This window comes from Callorhinus ursinus, unplaced genomic scaffold, assembly GCF_003265705.2.
Source record: "Callorhinus ursinus isolate GAN/ISIS: 27379988/994484 unplaced genomic scaffold, GSC_fseal_2.0 scaffold46, whole genome shotgun sequence".
In the NCBI taxonomy this organism is placed as follows: domain Eukaryota; kingdom Metazoa; phylum Chordata; class Mammalia; order Carnivora; family Otariidae; genus Callorhinus; species Callorhinus ursinus.
Genome location: NW_027397108.1, coordinates 11,612,720 through 11,632,710, shown reverse-complemented (window position 1 = coordinate 11,632,710; position 19,991 = coordinate 11,612,720). Strand labels below are relative to the sequence as shown.

Here is a 19,991-nt window from a genome sequence, read left to right as displayed (position 1 = left end):
GGGGGCGGGGCGGTGATGGCGGGGGCGGGGCGCAGCGGGCCACAGCGGGGGGCCCGGAGGGGCCGCTGAGAAGGAGCTGGGCCTGGCGCAAGCCAGGCGTAGGTGGTAACTGTGGCGTTAATCGTAACTTAGTAAAAGTCAGCGTTTTAATGTAAACCGATTGTCGTAGTCACTTCATTTCGGTCCTTTTTCAATTCGTTCATAAGCTTCTAGGTAATAATGAAATTAGAATTAGTATAGTTTTTACGTTATTGTTTGAGATTCTCAGGACGGGTAGGAGGAGGGCAATTTCTAGGTCAGATGATAGAAATGTCATGGCTACTAGAAATCACGGGGAAGGTAGTCGCGCTAACCCAATGGAGGCAGATCCTCATTTGTATGGGCTTGATTTTTCGGTACACATAGTTGTGAGTCAGGATGGGTAAGTAAATGTATTGAGTGAATACAAGTAATGATGCTGGTAACGTGCTCCTAATCAATGCCAAAATGAAATTCATTATTTTTGGGGTTATACTGAAACTGATTGGAAGTCGGTGGAACTATTTAATACTGAAAGAATATGATTCTCCTCAATAGATAGAGACATAAAGACCAAGTGTTAAGCCTGCTGACCTTTTAGGAACCAAGGAAGCCGACACATACTGTGTTGCCAGACCGGGCAGGGCGTTCTCTCCAGCCACTCTGGAGGAGAGTGGAGCCTCACGCGTGAGCTGCTGGGGAGGGTGGAGTGCCAGCAGGGGTCCCCTGAAAGCCGGGAAGATAGGAAGTTGTCATCGCAACTCCCCTCCTCCCGCAGTAGCTCTGACAAGGCCACTGCCAGAGTTCTCAGTGCCATGTCTGGCCCCTGCCCCAATTCCGCATTCTTCTCTGGACCCTTTAATACTCTGCGTCAAGTTACAGTCAGGGTAGGAGTCCTTGCCCCCCCCCCCCCGGGTACTTTGTACTTTACTGTTCTGGGATTTGATGCGTTGAAAGTGAGTCCTCAGAGTCCAGCCTTCTTCCAAGTGTGGGGGACCTCTCATTCGCTATAATTGCCAAGTACTTACACCACACTTCAGAAGTGGACGGGCAGGACTTTAACTGCCCACCAAGAAAGAGAGATGCCGCCGGCCACTGGTTCGTCGCCCTGCACAGCCAGTTACAACACAGGTATACCGATTCACTTACTACCACGAAGTTCAGTCTCTGAGCCAGAGTCACTGTTGCCCTCTGCCAAGCTGCCTGCAGCTCTGGGGAAGGGAAGACCAAGGTGGTCACTGGGGGAACCTCATTTACTGAAGGGGTAACTGCAGCTTCCCACAGGGCAGGATGGCCCTTCTGCCATCATCGCTGAGACTCAGAGCACAGTGAATAATGCCAGCTACTCGGGGTGCTTGTTTATTCTCGTAAACCATAGGCGTCTACTGTACTGGGGTTTCTGTGTCGGGAGTAGGGGCCCCATTCCACCTGCTCCTTAATGATTCTCTGCTCTTCACTTCCGATGGAACTGTAGCTGGCTAGAGTCTCTTTTGAGGCTCTAGTGATGATGATCTGTGGAATGGCAGCTTTCTTCTTGCTCGCCTTTACCTTTACATCAGGTTTCTCTAGAAGGAAGAAAACATCCAGGTATTTAACGTGTCTGTGGAAAAGCTCTTCTCTAAGGCAGACAATGCATGTGTTAGGGCCAAAGCAAAAGAATTAGATGTGTAGTTCAGGAAGAGAAGTGGGCAAGGTTGAAAGCAGTCAAAACAGTAAATGTGTGTTCCGGACCTTTAACCAATTGACAACTCAGGCATGAGGGTGGTGAATGCTAGGCACCCTCTTTCAGGGAAGAAAGGGGGAGACACACTTCTGCCATCCACTGTGGAGAGACTGAGCTGCCGGCCAGCTTGTGTGACAGACGTAGAAGGAAAGGGAATGGAGAGAGAAGAGGCAGGGTCTGCCCCAGAGGTGAAGGTTCAGATACACAGTTTTTAAAGGGTTCTAAATCTGGTAACCCCCCCGCAAAAATAACCCCTCTCTGTATAGAACCATATCAATCAGAATGCGGAAGAATTAACATTTCTTCTTTAGAGAGCGAGTGTGAGCAGAGGGAGGGGCAGAGAGGGAGAGAGAGAGAGAGAGAATCCTCAACCAGACTCCTCGCTGAGTGTGGAGCCTGACATGGGGCTTAATCTCACGACCCTGAGATCACGACCTGAGCCAAAACCAGGAGTCAGACGCTCAACTGACTGAGCCACCCAGGCGCCTCAAGAATTAACATTTCTTTTTTTTTTAAAAAAGATTTTATTTATTTGAGAGAGAATGAGAGACAGAGAGCACGAGAGGGAAGAGGGTCAGAGGGAGAAGCAGACTCCCCGCCGAGCAGGGAGCCCGATGCAGGACTCGATCCCGGGACTCCAGGATCATGACCTGAGCCGAAGGCAGTCACTCAACCAACTGAGCCACCCAGGTGCCCAAGAATTAACATTTCTGATACGGGTCACAACATTTTCTTAAGGTTACAAGGATTGCATAGGACTTGTGAAATGCCAAGTTTGCCAGATGTTACAAAATACATAAGCAGAAGTGCCCTCACGCCTCCCCTGCTGCATCTCCCAGCCTGCGCCCCCGGGGTTTCAAGGTTGGAGGCACCGCCTTTCAGGCCTCTCTTCAAGCACTGCAGAGAGGGCTCTCTCTCTGTGCACATATGCATGCAAGTAGAGTTAGAATAATCACATTGTCACATGATTGTTATAAACATGCTATCACGCTGGTCCCACTGTTTTTCAGGGTGCTTTGTGCTCCACCTAAAATACCTCATGAACCCGGCTACCTGGGGGCACAGGGAATCATTGCTCGTTCTCCGTCAGACATCATTCTGAGCCTAGAGTAATGACAGTGAACACCAACCCACAGTGCTTCCTGAAGTAGGCCCTCTTCTGACCTACGTTTTACAGACGAAGGTACTGAGGTACAGAGAGGTCATTGGCTCGAAGCGGGTGGTAGAGGGCGATGCTGGGCCCGTAGCTCTGTCCATCTTCATTGCCACGTCCACAGCTTTGGTTGTTTTAACTACCAGTGAATGACCCAGGGCCTGCAGTAGGCACTGGGAGTGTCCTTTTTTTTTTTTTTTTTAAAGATTTTATTTATTTATTTGAGAGAGAGAGTGAGAAACAGCAGGAGAGGGTAGAGGGTCAGAGGGAGAAGCAGACTCCCCGCTGAGCCGGGAGCCCGATGTGGGACTCGATCCCGGGACTCCAGGATCATGACCTGAGCCGAAGGCAGTCGCTTAACCAACTGAGCCACCCAGGCGCCTGGGAGTGTCCTTTTTATTTTTATCGTTAAGTCAAAAACTGCATTTCATATTTTGCATTTAATTTAAATTGGGGGTTCATTTTTTACATTAATTTATATATACTTTTATATGTTAAGACTAAAAGGCTATGAATATTTGATTTAAAAAATAATATACAATTAAAAATTGCGTATGGGAGGATTCTTTCCTTCCAGACATTTCATATGTGCATGCACAGTGTGATGCATTTAGGATCACATTATGGCTTGGCTGAGCTCCGTGTCTGTGCATACAAGTTGGTCCCTTCCATGGCAGCATGGACTCCACTATCTGGGAACCCATCCATTACATTACCAGCTCCTTTGAATGAACATAATTTAGGTTATTTCCAATTTTTATATTTTTCAAGTGATGCTATAGTTAACATTCTTGCATTTATATATTTACACATTTGTGAGGGTTTATTGGGTAAGTTACTAGAAGGAGGATTTTGGCAAATATTGTCAGACTGTTTTTCATAAAGATTATATCAATATATATTTCCACTGGGGCGCCTGGGTGGCTCAGCCGTTGGGTGTCTGCCTTCGGCTCGGGTCATGGTCCCGGGGTCCTGGGATCGAGCCTCGCATCGGGCTCCCTGCTCTGCGGGAAGCCTGCTTCTCCCTCTCCCGCTCCCCCTGCTTGTGTTCCCTCTCTCGCTGTCTCTCTCTCTCTAATAAATAAATAAAATCTTTAAAATATATATATATATACATATACATATATATTTCCACTAAGAATTTGTGTAAATAGGACATTTCTCCATATCTTCCCCTAATTGTCAGTTTGCTAAATCTTTTCCCATGTTATATGAAAATGGAAGTATTGACTTCTGCCCCCACTGGTCACCTTCAACTTCCCTAAAGCTTTACCCCAGTATGGGGAGGTTGAGCATCTTTTTGCTTGGTCATGGCCCAGTGGTATTTATTTTCCTGTGAACACATGTCATATTCTTTCCTCATTTTGTACTTTGACCTTTCTGGTGTGTGAGAGCTTTTTGCATGTTGAGATTTCCCCTTCATGATCATACTGCAGATGGCTCCCCTTGTTTTACTTGTTAATGTAGTCAAATCCTTCAATATATCTTTGCAGTGTCTTTGTTTTGAGGCTTAGAAGGATGGTCCCTACTGAGGACTCACATTAAAATGTACATCTTACTTTTTGCAGTCACTTTTTTTTAAGATTTTATGTATTTATCAGAGAGTGAGCAAGAGAGCACAGTGGGGTGGGGGAGGGGCAGAGGGAGAAGCAGACCCCCTGTTGAGCAGGGAGCCCAACATGGGGCTCAGTCCTAGGACCCTGAGATCATGACCTGAGCCAAAGGCAGACGCTTCACCGACTGAGCCACCCAGGCGCCCCTATAGTCACCTCTTATATTCACTTGTACTCATCTGGAATTTGAGCATATGGCAGGAGGTTAAAATTCAACTTGAACTTTCTCTTAAAATGTTAAGCAATTTTCCTAGAATGTATTGTATAATCCTCCCTTTGCCACTTCATCTTGGTACTAGTTTTATTACATGCTAATTACACACAAACACACGTACATAGTAAGGGTTTATTTTTGTCCATATTTTCTATTTCATTGATGTATTTTCTTTAAGATTTTATTTATTTATTTGAGAGTGAGCGAGCACAGAGCCCAACTCGGGCTTGATCCCAGGATCCCAGGACACTAGGGTCATGACCTGAGCCGAAGTCAGACGCTTAACCGACTGAGCCACCCATGCACCCTGCATTGATCCAATATTATACTGGACCTACATTATTTTAATTATTATAAATTTTGATAGATTTTTAAAAAGACTTTATTAAGTAATCTCTACACCCAACGTGGGGCTCAAACTCACAACCCTGAGATCAAGAGTCACACATTTTTATTTGAGAGGGAGTGCATGAGCAGGGGATGGGGGTTGGAGGAGAGGGAGAGAATCCTCAGGCAGACTCCCTGCTGAGTGCGGAGCCCGACTTGGAGCTCCATCTCAGGACCCTGAGATCACAACTTGAGCCTACCAACTGAGCCAGCCAGGTGCCCCAATTTTGATAAATTTTTAAACTTTTAATTTTGAAGTGACAAATTCACAGAAAGTTGCAAAAGTACAGAGAAGTCCCATATACGCTCGCCCAGTTTCGCCCAGTGGTCCCAATGGTAACATCTTACGTAACTACAGTACAATATAACAACACCAAGACATTGATTTTGGCACAATGTGTGTTCTATGCTGTTTAATCCCATGTAAACATCACTAAGATCAAGGTACAGAACTGTTCCATCACCACAAGGACCTCCTTCTCGCTGTGTCTTAATAGCTACACCCTTCTCCCCCTGCAACCTCCCCACTCCCTGCCATCCCTGACTCCTGGCAACCACGGGTCTGTTCTCCCATCTCTATAATTTTGTCACCTGGAGGACATTATATATATGGAGTCCTGCAGCATGTGACCTTTTGAACTTGACTTTTTTCACTCAGTATATTTTTAGTAGCTGAGAAACAAATGTTCCTTAAGTTTCTCTTCTTTTTCAAAAATTTATTGCAAATAATCACATTCTACCTTCAAAAAAACTATGGAAATATTCAGACATACATGAAAATAGGATACCCATATATGCATCACTCAGCTTCAATCAATATTTTGTCACCTTGTTTTTTCTATCTTCCTCAGTTTTTTTGAGTATTTTCAAGCAAATCTCAGACATAATTTTACCCATAAGTAATGCAATATAGAGCTCTATCAAAAAAGGATTGTTTTAGCATCACAATAGCCTTGTTACATCTAAGAAAACTACCATTGATTCTGTATTATTATCTAATACCCAATTTAGTTATCTCAAGAATGACTTAGCCCAGGCCTATACTATATTTGTGGCACCTAGGTCCCTCAAATCTTATACAGTCCTCTCTGCTATGGACTGAATGTTTGTATCCCCCCAAAAGTCATGTGTTGAAGCCCTCATCCCCAGTGGGATGGTATTTGGAGGTGGGGATTTTGAGAGGTGATCAGGTTGAATTGAGGTCATAGGGTAGAGCCCCCATGATGGGATCAGTGCCCTTACAGTAGGAGGAAGAGACCATATTCCTCTCCCTTTAGCCATGTGAAGACACAGCAATTAGATGGCTGTTTGCAGGCCAAGAAGGGGTCCTCTCAGGAACCAAATCATGGTACCCAGGTTGTGGGACTCCTCAGCCTCGAGGATTATGACAAATAAATGTCTGTGAAGCTACCCAGTGTATGGTATTTTGTTATAGCAGCCCAACCAGACTAAGACACCCTCCTTTTTTTCATGTCATTTTTAAAAAAATTTTTTGGAGGACAGGGAAGGGCAGAGGGAGAGAGAGAGAATCTTAAGCAGACTCCACACCCAGCACAGAGCCCGACAAAGGGCTTGATCTCACAACCCTAAGATCATGACCTGAACTGAAATCAAGAGTCAGATGCTTGGGCGCCTGGGTGGCTCAGTTGGTTAAGCGACTGCCTTCAGCTCAGGTCATGATCCTGGAGTCCCGGGATCAAGTCCCGCATCGGGCTCCCTGCTCAGCAGGGAGTCTGCTTCTCCCTCTGACCCTCCCCGGTCTCATGCTCTCTCTCTCTATCTCATTCTCTCTCTCAAATAAATAAAATCTTAAAAAAAAAAAAAAAAAGAGTCAGATGCTCAACCGACTGAGCCACCCATGCACCCTGATGTCATTTATTTGTAGAAAAATTAGGGTCTTCTTTTTCAATAGGATTTCCAGCATTTTGGAACTGGCTGATTGCAAATCTGTGGCGTATTAATCTCTATAATGTATGTATGTGGATTTTGTAATGCAAAATTTTAAGCATATACGTAAGTAGTGAGACAAGATGATATACCCCATCACACAGTTAAAACCCACAGTCAAACTTTATCTCTGCCCAGCACTTAGCCTCTGTTCTGGTTACTACTGCTGTATAACCACTTACCCCAAACTTTATTAGCTTAAAACAATGGTTTTATTTTCTCACAATTTTAAGGGTCGGGAATTCAGGACAGGTTTGACTAGGCAGCTATCACTCATGGTCCCCAGATGGCTACAGGTGAGTGTTGTCTGGAGCTGCAGTTCTTGGAAGGCTCCACTGTGCTGGACGTGCAAGATGGCCACTCACAGGGCTGGTCACCGCCACTGCTGCTACATGGGGTCCTGTGGCTCAGCTGGGAAGACTCAAAGGCCAGGGGCTAGAATCACCTAAAGGTTTGTCCACTCACAAGTCTGGCACTTGGGCTGGAAGGCAGTTAGCGATCAGGACTGGTGACTGCAGTACCCCCACATGGCCTCCCCAGGTGGCTGAGCTTCTTGACAGCACGATGTGGCAGCTCTCAGTTCCAAGCACCAGCCTGGGTTCCCGTGAGCAAGGCAGGACTGCATCGCCGGTCATGGCCCAGCCTCAGAAACCGTTTTCACCACATTCTACTGGTTACAAGAAAATGTCAAGCTTGCAGAGATTTGAGAGAGGGTACAGACTCCCCCGGTGGGAGGAGCACCAAGGCCGCACGGTGGAACGAGAGGGAGAGGCAGAGTGGTGGCTGCCTTTGGGAAATGCCCTCAGCCACACTATGCTCGTTCACTTTGCAACGAATCTCAGATACCATCTCCATCAGTCACGTCGATTTATACTTAAGTATTTTGGGTGCAGCTCTAAGAGACAAGGACTTGTCTTCCAAGCTTTTTGAGGCACAATTCACACAAGATAAAATGCACAGTTCTTAACATGTTCAGCTGGATGAGTTTTCACAATTGTACGCACCTTTGTAATCACCCAAACAAGATGCAGAACTTTATCACCTTACAGAGTCCTCCAGTCAGCTAGTCTCCCCCTCCCCAACCCCAGAAGAACTTTCTGATTTCTGTCCCACAGTAGTAATACCTACTTTTATTATGTAATGCACAGAAGGTTTGACCCATCAGGACTCTGCATTCCTCTAAGGCTTCTATGGTACTAGGTTATTTGAAGGAAACTGACTTCCAAAAATCCTACCTTTTCCAAATCTAATAAGGAAATTTTTCAGCTTAAGAGAGGATGCTCTTGCCCTCGTTTAAATATTCTACCTGGCAGACCATGTGTCTGTCTTCACTTCTGATTGTTGGCTTGTGCTCTCTGCAAGGCCACCAAGACCAGCGACTCGCCTTATTCAGTGGTCTTTTCTGGGTTTGGTCTTTTCTGGGTTTACTCAATCTCTTTGCAACATACAACACTGTCGACTATTTTACCTTCTTTCTTTGAGAGTTTTTTTTATTACCTTCTTTCTTTTTTAACAGCTTTGTTGCATTCTAATTTACATACCACCTGTTTAAAGCATACCATTCAATGATTTTTAGCAAACTTTCAGAGCTGGACGCCCATCGATGCAGTTTTAAGAACATTTCCATCACCTTCAGAAGACCTCTTCTGCCCATTTGTGGCTACTCTGTTCCCACCCTTAGTCCAAGCTTCCCTTTATATAAATTTGCCTTTTCTGGACATTTCGTATAAATGGAACAATAATATATGTGGTCTTTACATCTGGCTTCTTTCGCTGGAGTACCAGGATTTGGGAACTCCTTCATGGTACTAGAGCATGTGGCAGTAGCTTGCTCTGTGTTATTGCTGAGGTGTTTCCTTATATGGAGAAACCACACTCTTCACCTTCTTTGAAAGTCCATCCTCACTCTTACTCTCTGACCTTTCCCCTCTATGTCCAACTTCTCTCTACCCTCTGAAATGAGGGTGTGACAGACACTATTTGTGCCTATCCAGCAGGCACCCCCCCCCCCCCACACCTGCCCTTACTGATAGAGGTCCAGCCCCAGAATTTTCACATTTGAGCCCATCCTAGCAATGTTGGGCAAGTTAGGTCCAGCAGGGGAAGGGACGGGACAGCAGTCCTGTACGCATGTGACACCTAGAGCCATCCAGCTGTCTCGGGACCATGGATACTGAGGGTGGCAAAAGTGTAGACCCAAAGTCCTTGATGTCACTGCACGCTGCTGAGCAAGCCACCCTGAGTGCCCGCCTCTGACCCTTTATTTGGGGGACATTGAAGTGCTCAGCAGTAAAGCCGTATCTTGTTGGCTGTTGTGTGGCTTGCGGCCAGAAGGCTCCTGACAGACTGGTAGCATTCTCCAAACCTCCCCAGGACTCTGGCCCTTCCTGCAGTCTTCCACTCTTAAGCAAGGATGTGTACGTCAGGATCTGAAGTCCAGGCCTTGCTCCCAAGCCCAACACCCTCGTTTCAAACAGCTTCCTGCCCTTGATGACCTCACAGGTGCCTCAATCTGAGCCTGCACCCAGCTCCTCTCTCCCTGCCAGGCCAGCATTCCTCCTGACATTGGCTGATCCACTGACCATCCATTCTCATGGTCAGTGAAACTCATGGCCCTGGACCTCCCACAACTCATCCAACAGCAAGTTCTGTTTCTACGTCCTGGACCCTTTTGGAATTCCTACTGCCCGTGCTTCATTAGCTCCTACTCAGTTGCAGCCTTGGGCCTAGGACCCGTCCCCTCACTGCCCCCAACAGCCTCTATTCTAAAGAAACAGTTTTCCAAGGCACAAACCCCATCACACCTCCCTTGTTTTAACAGTTCAATTTCCACAACGCACAGGACAAAACAGATGAAAGGTTTCCTATTCCGCTGCTTCTGTGGCCTCATCTCCCCCGCCACCTACGTGCAAAGGTCTAGCCACCTGGGCTGTAAACAAAGTGAATAAATTTGCCAAACTGTTCAACCCCTTTGTCCCACCAACGTTCTAGCCCCTCTGATCCCCGTGCCCAGGCAGGGGCCCCCACATCCCTTCTTACACGATTGTACTCCAGACTGAAGCAGCCTTCCTCGCTGCTGTCCCGGTCCGCGGAACGTTGAAGGATCGGGGAGTGCGCTCTGTAGCTGTACACCGCGCAGCCCCTCTTGACTACCCGCTGGGCGCCTATCCCATTTTGTGATACATTTTCCACCTACAATCCTGGATATTTACCTCCTAGACAGAGGTCCTAGAGCCCCTACCATTAGTATCCCACCCCCAAACTCCTGGCTTCGGGTTCCATCCGGTCCTGGGCATGTCCTACCTTCGACTTCAGATGAAGGAGGCCACTGTCGCTTGGCTGCCCCCTTCTTCCCTTGGAAGCTCTCTGCAGCCTTGGTGTCTGGAGGCCTCTCGGTCTCTCGAGAACGCCTGTCCATCGACCTTTCCTTAGTCTTTGCAGGGGAAGACCTGCGCCCCTTCTTTTTCTCCTCACCTGAAATCCATGGACAGTGAATTAGTCGTATTATTTTCCTGAGGCTAGAGCCATGGGTCCCCACCCTCCGGTTGCCAGCTGTGGTCCAGAGCGCCACTTCCATTTCTCTGAACATGCGTGAAAAGACCCCCGAGGCACGGTCATCGGGGAGGACTCCGGCGCAGGGCGGACGGGCAGGGCGCCCAGCACCCCCGCAGCCCCGCGCGAACCGTGGCCACGCGGCCGAGGAGACGGCGGGCAGGCGCTCCTTTACCTTTCCTGGATTTGTGTTTGCTTTTGGAAAGTCCCATAGGTGAGCCCACCGCCCCCGCCGGCGCAGCTCGGCACTCGGCACCTCCGCGGGCCCACAGCCCGAGTGACACACAGAGGGTCCCGGGGCCCAGCGGCGCGGGTCGCCACGGCAACGCCCCGCCCGCGCGACCAGCGCCGTGCTCTCGCGAGAGTTGCCGCTCGCCGGAAGTGGGAGGTGACCCCGGAAGTTCCCGCGCGGCGGAGCTGGTAGGGGCGATCGACTCGGCCCCGGGGTCCTGCGCGTCCGTTCCTGCGAGTGCTGCCGCTGCCGGACCGGCCATGGACGGTAAGGGACCCCGCCCGCCGGGGGAGGGCGGGACCCGCGGTGCTCGATCGGGGACCCGGACCCCGGTCCTCATCCTCGATGCCGGACCCTCGCCCCCTTCACCAGACTCCTCAGCATCCGCCCCCCACGCCCCCGGTTCTGTCCCGCCGAGGGACGTCGACCTTTGGGGCACTGGGAGGTCCGGTCAGAGGGCACCGGAAAAGGAGGCGGTTGCACCCCTGTCCCCAGAACACCACTGAGAAGAGTAAGAAGCGCTCGCGTCGCCCTACTACGTGCGCGGCACGGTTGTGCGTGTGGGGTGGGAGCCTGATGCCCCCTTCTGCGGGCGGGGAAGCCGAGCTAGAGCTTGAGCTCCCTAGCCTTGGCCTCCGCCGCCTGCGGCGCCCGCTCGGCCCCGCTCCGCGCCAGGGACGCCAAAGAAAGGAAGGGTGGCTCCCCAAGTGAGGTCCCTGCGCTCGCTGGAATGCGCGAGGGCTGGTGTGGGCGAGAGGTTTTGAAAGTCACTTTGTGAAACGTAAGGAGCCGGACAGCCGTCGTCGTCACGAAGGAAGTCCCGTACAGCTCGCTCAGAGAGCGGATGAACAGCACCACACCCCCACCGCGGATGTTGGGTTCTACTCCGCAGTTTGGTGATTCTCTTTTGGCCGTTATCACTCTTTTCCAGGGTTAGGTTTTGCCCTAACAGCTCTTTGCTCTTGAGAGTCTATTCCCGCTGCCCGGGCAGAGAGGAGAAAGCCGAGGCAGGGCGAGACGGTGACTTAAGTCACACCGTAAAGTGGAGAGCTGGCCACACCGCGCCTTGTTTTCCCTGCGGGAGGCACTCTGCCTGTCAGCTGTGTCCAGTTAGCCCTGATTTACAGATTCCACAGCCGGCTTTGGCCTTGACAGGGCTCGCCCGGGGCGTGCCTGAAACCCCAAGGCTCTCAGCCCCCCGGGGGGGGGGTGTCTTGATTTGCATTTGTGAACACACCCTCATCCTGGTTACAGATTTCAGTTTCCTAATTCTGGGCTGGTGTGGTAAACCCTTCCAGACATCATTCTGCACATTTAAAAATGGAATAAATTGAGATAGTTTAAATGTGAATCTGGATCTACCCGGCTCTTGAGTTTTGGTGAGTGAGTAGCAAGTGTGGCTATCCGGAGAGTTAGCTCTTAATACTCTCAAGTCTCTTTGGTTCCTCCATGTGGACAGGTAGGCTCCTGAGCCCGATTTGATGGCTCAGACTTGCCAGATGCCATGGAGCGTGGTCTCTGTGGGTCAGGTCTTTGATAGCACAGGAGTCCTCATCTTGCTACTTTTATCCAGTTACTTTTGGGGAGAAAGAGTATATAAAATACAGATTGTCCAATGCTGAGCTTTATTAAATTGGGAAAGAATCCCAAGGGCCTTTGTAAAGTTGCCATAATTACAAACCACCACTCAGGGTTTCGCTGTGGGCCACGTGCTGCATCCATGATCTGTTTTGTCTGCACACTAATCCTTGAGGTCAGCTGGTACCACCCTGGTATCACCTGTAAGGAATCAGAGGTTCTGGAGCCTCTACATTTGTCTTCTGACTGATGAGGGAGCAGAACTGGTGCACGAGCCCATCTTCTGCCTCCAGTTTGCGGTGGGCCTCCCTGAGGGCCCCATCCATGCCTGCATCCTGTTCCAACTCTCTGTGTCGAGGAGGGTCTTAGTGGCCCCATGTGCTTGTTAGAAGTGCCACTTGTCACAGTTGAAATCCTCAAACCATCTCCTTTCTTTGCAGATACCCTGTTCCAGTTGAAGGTATGTACTGAAGGACCTTTCACCCCAACCCTGTCTTGGTGATTAGCAAATGAGGACAAATGGTGTCAGTCACACTCAGAAGCACGGATTACCAATTGTGTGATTTCTGCGCAGTGCTCTTTCGGACTGATGACAAAGGGGAGGTTATTGAGTTGGCTTGACGGCACATTAATCCTTTCCTTGTCTTGGGCTGAGCAGAAGCAGATCACATGGGCTTGTCCATGAGGGAGTGAGCCTGTTATCTTCAAGAAACACAGCTTGGGTATTAGGTGCATCCCTTGAAGTTCCACTAGGCATTTAAAACTGGTTTTAAATTCTTCAAAATCATGTTGAAGGAGAGTGTTCTGAGCAGCGGAGCATGCCTCTTATAATTAATCCAGGCCAAGCTTCTGCTGCATTTCCCTTAAATGCCTCCATAGTTAATCATCCATGGTTAGTTCTGAAAGAGTGGGCGGGAGTGATGTGCCCGAGCTGCTAACCGTAGTTCATCACACTGGCTTTTCAATGGAGAGGAAGGGCAGGGAATACCGGGAGGCCCCAGGCACTTTGTTCAGCAAGCTTCCACCTTGTGGAAGGTGCTCAGGGCCAGATTCCTGGGTCAGGAAAACCTGGATTTTTCCCCTGAAGGAATGTAGGAAGGGGTGCCTGGGTGGCTCAGTCGTTAAGCACCTGCTTTCGGCTCAGGTCATGATCCCAGGGTCCTGGGATCGAGTCCCACATCAGGCTCCCTGCTCAGCGGGGAGTCTCCTCCCTCTGCCCTTCACATCCCTCGTGCTCTCCCTCTCTCTCTCTCTGACAAATATATTTAAAAAAAGAACGTAGGAGTGTGAGGTAGGCTAACAAGAAGCCCTTCCTATGTGACAGAAAGTCCCAAGTTGGGGGGGTGCTGAGGGGCAGGGAGGGGGAGTCCCAGTCAGGCGGGTGTTTCAGGCTGAGGGAACACCGGAACACCACCAGCCAGGAAGCTATATGGGCCTCTGGAAGGTCGCTCTTTCACTTGGGTTATCTGAGCATTCTCTCCTGCCAGCTTCCTGGTTAAATGAGGCCTTTTCGGGGGAGCTGCCGTGGGGACCACTCCGACCAGGCCTGGGAACATGCACTGCCCAGCAGCCCCTCACAAACACAATGTTCTGTGAAGAGAACACTTTGAGGTGTATGTTCATCGGGAATTCTGTATTACCACTTGGGTCACCTGAAACAGATCCTGTCGAGTTTTTCCCGAAAGTTGAAAATCCATTAAGTAGGGGTGGCTCAGTCTTGGTTTTGGCTCAGGTCTTGATCTCAGGGTCCTGAGTTCAAGCCCCATGTTGTGCTCTGTGCTTAGCGGGGAGTCTGCTTGAGATTCTCTCTGCCCCTCCCCCTTGCGCCTGCCCACTCTGTCTCTCATGAATAAATGGATCTTTAAAAAAGGAAAGAAAGAAAATCTGTAAGTAGTAGTGATTGTGTGAGTTGGCTTTTTTTTTTTTTAAAGATTTTACTCCCTTGAGAGAGAGTTCATGAGCCAGTGCGTGGGGGGAGGGGCAGAGGGAGAAGCAGGCTCCCCACTGAGCAGAGAGCCCGATGTGGGGCCCCATCCCAAGACCCTGAGATCAGAACCTGGGCCAAAGGCAGATGCTTCACCGACTGAGCTGCCCAGGCGCCCCTGTGTGAGTTGGCTTTTTAACTTTCCACTCTGGGGGAGGCTTTGGGTTAGGCATTCTGGGTTAGGACATTTTAGGAGACCCTCACAGCCCTCCCTGTCCCCTGAGCCTCAGAGACCCAGGGAGCTCCCTCCATGCAGCCCAGGGCCATGAGGACACTGGCAGGCTGGGCACCTTCTCTGTGCAGTCGGTGCAGGGGGTGCTGAGGAGGGTGGGGGGGTACCAAAGGACGGGCTGTGTGTGTGTCTGACCTGAGTGTCCCGATTCTGCTCAGTTCACGGCAAAGCAGCTGGAGAAGCTGGCCAAGAAGGCAGACAAGGACTCCAAGGCGGAGCAGGCCAAAGTGAAGAAGGTGAGGCTGCGCCACGCCCAGGCCGCGTCCCTTGCTTCTGGGGCTTCTGTTGCATTGTTCTGGCGTCTTCTTTTTGTGTGAGGGGCGCCCCACGACTCTGGCCCTGGGTGTTCTCTCAGGAGCCTGCTCAGGGCCTGCGGTGGCCCCCCCGCTGCCTCCCTGCCCACTAAGGGGCGTCCAGAGCAAAAGAACTGTGTATCGCCCTTGCTCTTTTCATGGAACATCCATGCCTTTTGTTCACTTCCAAAGTTCTGAACGTGCATTTTTCACAAAGTATGTGGGCTGTGGGCTTCCAGCCGTCCCTGCTGCGACCCCGTCCCTTCCTGCTCTCTTCCTTGCATAGCACGCGCCTCAGGCTTCAGAACCTGGGCAGAGGGGAGGTGGGGGGAGGCAGGCTCTGGCTGCTCTCAGTGGGGACTTCCAGACAGCTGTTGCTTGTGTGGGCTGGCTCCTGGGAGTGTTAGAATTTGGTGACCCCCTCGCCCAAACTGGCACTCCCAGGGCAGAAGGGAAACTGGGGGACTGACCCCAGTCAGCTCCTTCATCTTCCTCCACGGTCCTGCTTGCTTTGGGTCGGCATTTGCCTCGGTGGTTTTTGTGAGCTCCTGTGGTGCGGGCAGCTGAAGAGACTGAAGAGGGTGTGCGGCTGGAGGGGAGAGGCGGCTGTGTCCCTGGGACCAGGTCTCCTATGTAGCCCCCAGCCCGGGCTGGTCTGGCACCCTGCCTGGACACCCTAGGTCCTGAACAGGCCGGGGGCCTGGCATTGCAGCGTTTTCATGAAGCTCACAAGCCAAAGGGGCTGTCCCGTGCTAGCAGATCTCGGCCTGGGAGAAGCCAGGACCAGGCTGTTCATAGAACAGCCACGTTCCCCCAGCTCGTGCATCCTGCGAATTTCAGGCCCTTCAGCAGAAGAACGTGGAGTGTGCACGTGTGTATGCCGAGAATGCCATCCGCAAGAAGAATGAAGGTGTGAACTGGCTCCGCATGGCATCCCGTGTGGACGCAGTGGCCTCCAAGGTGCAGACGGCCGTCACCATGAAGGGGGTGAGTGCTCGTGCCCAGAGTCATAAGCCACGTGGGCCAGCTTCGGCCGGCACAGTCGAGGAGCCGTGCCGGACCCCGTTGGTGGTGTAGTGGGGATTCCCTCCACACCATAAGGGCAGCACCAAAGGACTAGACAAGGTGTCCTCAGATTTTTCTTAAGGGGCCATGGCTTGGGTCTCGTGTCTGTAGTTTAGTTGACAGCATTTCCTGGAGACCTGCCAGGAAAGAGCCCTGCAGTCCCGGGGGTCCAGCCAGTCCTGAGCACGGCTTGGCTTGGCCAGGGCTGGAGTCTTGTTGGCCCTGGGGGGCTGTGTGCCTGAGGAGAGTGCCGAGGGCCTGTCTCCTGTGGGTGACATCTCCTTTTGCTTCAGTTCTGTTGCCTCCTCACTTTGTCCTGTGCCAGGTGACCAAGAACATGGCGCAGGTGACCAAAGCCCTGGACAGGGCGCTGAGCACCATGGACTTGCAGAAGGTCTCTGCGGTGATGGACAGGTTTGAGCAGCAGGTGCAGAACCTGGATGTGCACACATCGGTATGTCGCCTATGGTCTTGGCGTGCAGGGGGTGTGTCCGGGGGGGTGGCTTGTGTGGCTGGCCCCCCTCTGGGGGGGCCCACCTCCGGAGCACCTGACTCTTGCGGGGTCTGGACCAGCACATGGAGGTCTAGCAGATAAGAGGGAAGCCCGAGGCTAGGGTGTGAGCGCCTCTTCCAGAGCAGTGGCCAGCTCAGCACCCAGGGGACCGAGAGTGCTGGAGAAAGTGCCCTGGGGGTGGGGGGGTGGGGGGCGGTCTGGTGCGGGTAGTGGGAGTGAGCAGGAAGCATGGTTGAGAGGGTGGCCAGAAACGGGGCCGCAGTGGAGGTCCCAGGGCCTGCACCCACCTGCCCAGAACATGACCCCCAGGTAATGGAGGACTCCATGAGCTCGGCCACCACGCTGACCACGCCGCAGGAGCAGGTGGACAGCCTCATCGTGCAGATCGCTGAGGAGAACGGCCTGGAGGTCTTGGACCAGCTCAGCCAGCTGCCCGAGGGCGCCTCTGCCGTGGGCGAGAGCTCCGTGCGCAGCCAGGAGGACCAGCTGTCTCGGAGGTGGGCGCAGTGCCCCCATGTTGGGCTGGTCACTGCATGTTCTGACGCCGGGTTGGTGGGGGAAGGAGGCACATTGCAAGGGAAGGGAAGAAGGGAACACCGAGGCCCCAGGAGGAGAGCTCGTGGGGCCAGGCTTTGGCGCTGCTGCTCCCGAGGAGGCCCCCACCCGAGGCCCAGCCCAGGCTCCGTCTGCCTGCCTCTCTCCCCTGCCCTTGCTCCATGTCCGTGTTGGGTGTCAGCCACGTGCTCACACACTTGTCCACAGTTCGCTTTAGGAACTCATATAACGATACTTGACAGCACGTGGCTGGTCCCCAAGCTTTTCCTGTGCTATCCCAGGACAGCCTTGCAAGGCTGAGCTTGAGAGGAGAGGGCTATGGCCCGATAGAGGGCCTTTGGCTCCCAGGGTTGGCATCTCGTATTGAGCGCACCGCAGTTCAGAGGCACCTCTGCCCCTCGCCCTCCCTCACAGGAGTTGTGTCGTTGATTTGCAGGTTGGCCGCCTTGAGAAACTAGCCGAGCCCTCCTGCAGGGCCCTGCTTCCCTGGCCGTGACGTGCAGGAAGGGCCGGGGAGGAGGGCTCCATCTCTCTCCCCATGCCTCTTGCCTTTCTGCACACCCTGCAGCGTGGCCCTTCCCTCCAGGCCTGGGAATTGTCCCTCTTAGCGTAGACGGTGGCTCTGTGTCCTGGTGGGTGAGTTTGCACAATCTTCTGACTTCTGTGGGTTATTTCTGTGACTCTGGGCTGACCAGCTCGGGGTTCTGCAGGCCCCCCTCCGTTCCCCCACCCTCTGAGATGTTGACGGGGACCGACCAGTGGACGCCGTGTGGGCCATGGGGGCCTTCAGACTCCGGGTAACGGCAGATGTGCTCCCAGTGGTCAGCCAGTGGGCGTCAGGGCTTCTTCCTGCTGCCAGGCACCTGGAGGCCAGCTGGCTGAGCCCCACCTGGGATCCCTGGCATCAGGCGCCATGCTCCACGTCCAGGCACGCCCACCCAGGGGGCCCCCGTCCTTGTTCCACTGTTGCCTCTGGAGGGCCTGGGGCCCCGAGGGGTGTGCTGTGTGTCCTGTAGGAACTCAGGTCTGCACTGCGGTCCCTCCCAGCGAGGAGCAGGTGGTCCACACTCCGGCTTGGGGTGCTGCGTCTGCGTTGTTCTCTTCTGTGCTGTAAATAATGGGTGCCTCTCCCCCCACCCCTCGACTGGTCTCTTCTCCTGCCTGTGGGCTCACACCATCCGACCTGGGAGCTTGCGTGCTCCGAGAGGGGCCCCTGGTGGGGCCAGCACTGGGGAGAAGCCATGGCAGCCTCGGCCAGGTGGCTAGCAGTAGCTCCTCCTGATGAGTTCCTGGGACAGGCAGCAGTTTCTGCGTTTCTCATTTCCTGAGGTTTACTTTGTTTTCTTGAAGCTTCCAGGGTTTTTTTTTTTGCCAAAATAGAAGGAGCAGACAGCAGATGGGGAGCACTTGGGTCCAAGCCCCGTTCTTGGTGTGAGCTTGTGAGAACTTCATGGTTGATACTGAGTGGGGCCCGGCTCCGTGCACAGCTGACCACCTGGCCAGCCTTTCCCAGAGGCTCCCAGTGCCCACGCTGTCCTCATACCAGTGGCTCTTGGAAAGAAATGTTGGAGATCTTTACCGTGACTTTCTACGTGTGATTCCTCTGGACTTGCTTGTCCCTGGGTATTCTGTGTGGTCAGTTGGGTTGGAGCAACCTGGATGCCCGAGACTGGTGTGAGACCCCAGAGGGTGGGTCAGCGTGCTGTCTGGCTTTTCTTCCACAATGCCGGCCTCGCCTTACTCCCTGGCTGTGGTCTCTCAGGATGCCCACGTGCTGGGGGTTCAGAGAAGATCCTGACTGTCCTGGTGCCCAGTGGGTGCAGAGCTCCACGGCTGTGGCTCATCATAGAGCAGTGGGCATGTTTGCCCGTTTTCCTAAAGTGCTGTTGTGAGTAAACACATTGATCCCTGAGAACTTTCTCCGGCTTTGCTTTAGTGGCTTTCGGTAGGGTGGGGAGCCATAGGGGGGCCCTTGATAGGGCTCTCCAGCCCCCATGCAGGAGGCTGAGGAGGGTACCTGGAGGAGGGCAGGTGGGGTAGGGTATGCATGTTCTCAGGCCCACACCCCTACAGGTGGAGCTAGAGTCTGAAGTATTAAATTTTCTTTTTAAGTTTTTACCTGGAAATAACTGTAAACGTACATAAAAGTTGTAATTTGCACCGTTTCTGTATACTTCTGTATACCAGCGCCCCCCACGTCCACTTTCTAGTTGACCGCATGTAACTGGCTAAACCACCCTGCCATCCTCCATTCTTCCAACCTGGGACAGTCCCATTTGTCTTTGTGACCTAGATGGTGTTTTGGTTTTTTTTTTTTTTTAAGAGGTAGAGTGAGCGCACGAGAGCGAGGGTGAGGGTTGGGCAGAAGGAGAGGAAGACGGAGAATCCCAGTCAGGCTCCACCTCCAGCACAGAGCCCACCATGGGCCTTGATCTCACGACCTTGAGATCATGTCCTGAGCTGAAATCAAGTTCACCTGCTGAGCCCCTGAGGCGCCCTGACCTGGATGGCCTGGAGACATGCTGGCCAGTAATTTGGCAGACTGCCTTTCCACTCGGGCCGATGGGACATTTTCACATGATGACATTGAGATCACAGAAGTGGTACTGTGTCCTCGGTGCTCAACACCAGATGCACGGTGTTGCATCTGTTCACCTGGGACAGGTGGTGTGGGCCAGGCGTCTCCCCCGTGACGTTTTATGTTCCCCTCTGTTGAGTATCTTGTGGGGAGAAATTTGAAGACTGCCAGCATCGTCTGCAAACATTGTCCTACTTTGCCCCTGATATTTGTGTCCCTTGATGAATCTTCCTGGTAACAATATTCATGGTGATTTCCTATTTGCAGTTCTGTTTTAAGGAAGAGTTTCTTCTCTCTGTTTACTTATTCCACTATTTATATCAATGTGGACCTGCGGGTGTTTCTTCTCTGTG

The 19,991-nt window shown here is 52.0% G+C and overlaps 2 protein-coding genes across 3 annotated transcripts; one reads left to right on the top strand and one right to left on the bottom strand.

Moving 5' to 3' along the window:
- Window positions 1-1,361: 1,361 nt before the first annotated feature.
- SPATA33 (spermatogenesis associated 33) lies at window positions 1,362-11,100 on the bottom strand. The gene is made up of 3 exons (XM_025860526.2): window positions 10,783-11,100; window positions 10,359-10,529; window positions 1,362-1,583 (listed from the first exon to the last, which is right to left on the bottom strand). Exons 1-3 carry the CDS (start codon window positions 10,817-10,819, stop codon window positions 1,378-1,380), a joined length of 414 nt encoding a protein of 137 aa, XP_025716311.1. The 5' UTR covers window positions 10,820-11,100; the 3' UTR covers window positions 1,362-1,377.
- Window positions 10,984-19,225, top strand: CHMP1A (charged multivesicular body protein 1A). 2 transcript variants are annotated; one of them, XM_025860460.2, is made up of 7 exons: window positions 10,984-11,106; window positions 12,858-12,877; window positions 14,792-14,869; window positions 15,767-15,913; window positions 16,317-16,445; window positions 16,815-17,002; window positions 17,497-19,225. In XM_025860460.2, the coding sequence occupies exons 1-7, from the start codon at window positions 11,100-11,102 to the stop codon at window positions 17,516-17,518; spliced, it is 591 nt and encodes a 196-aa protein (XP_025716245.1). In that variant the 5' UTR covers window positions 10,984-11,099; the 3' UTR covers window positions 17,519-19,225. The 2 variants fall into 2 exon arrangements, with proteins under 2 accessions (XP_025716245.1, XP_073738534.1); XM_073882433.1 differs by lacking the exon at window positions 10,984-11,106 and adding an exon at window positions 11,170-11,350.
- Window positions 19,226-19,991: the final 766 nt, after the last annotated feature.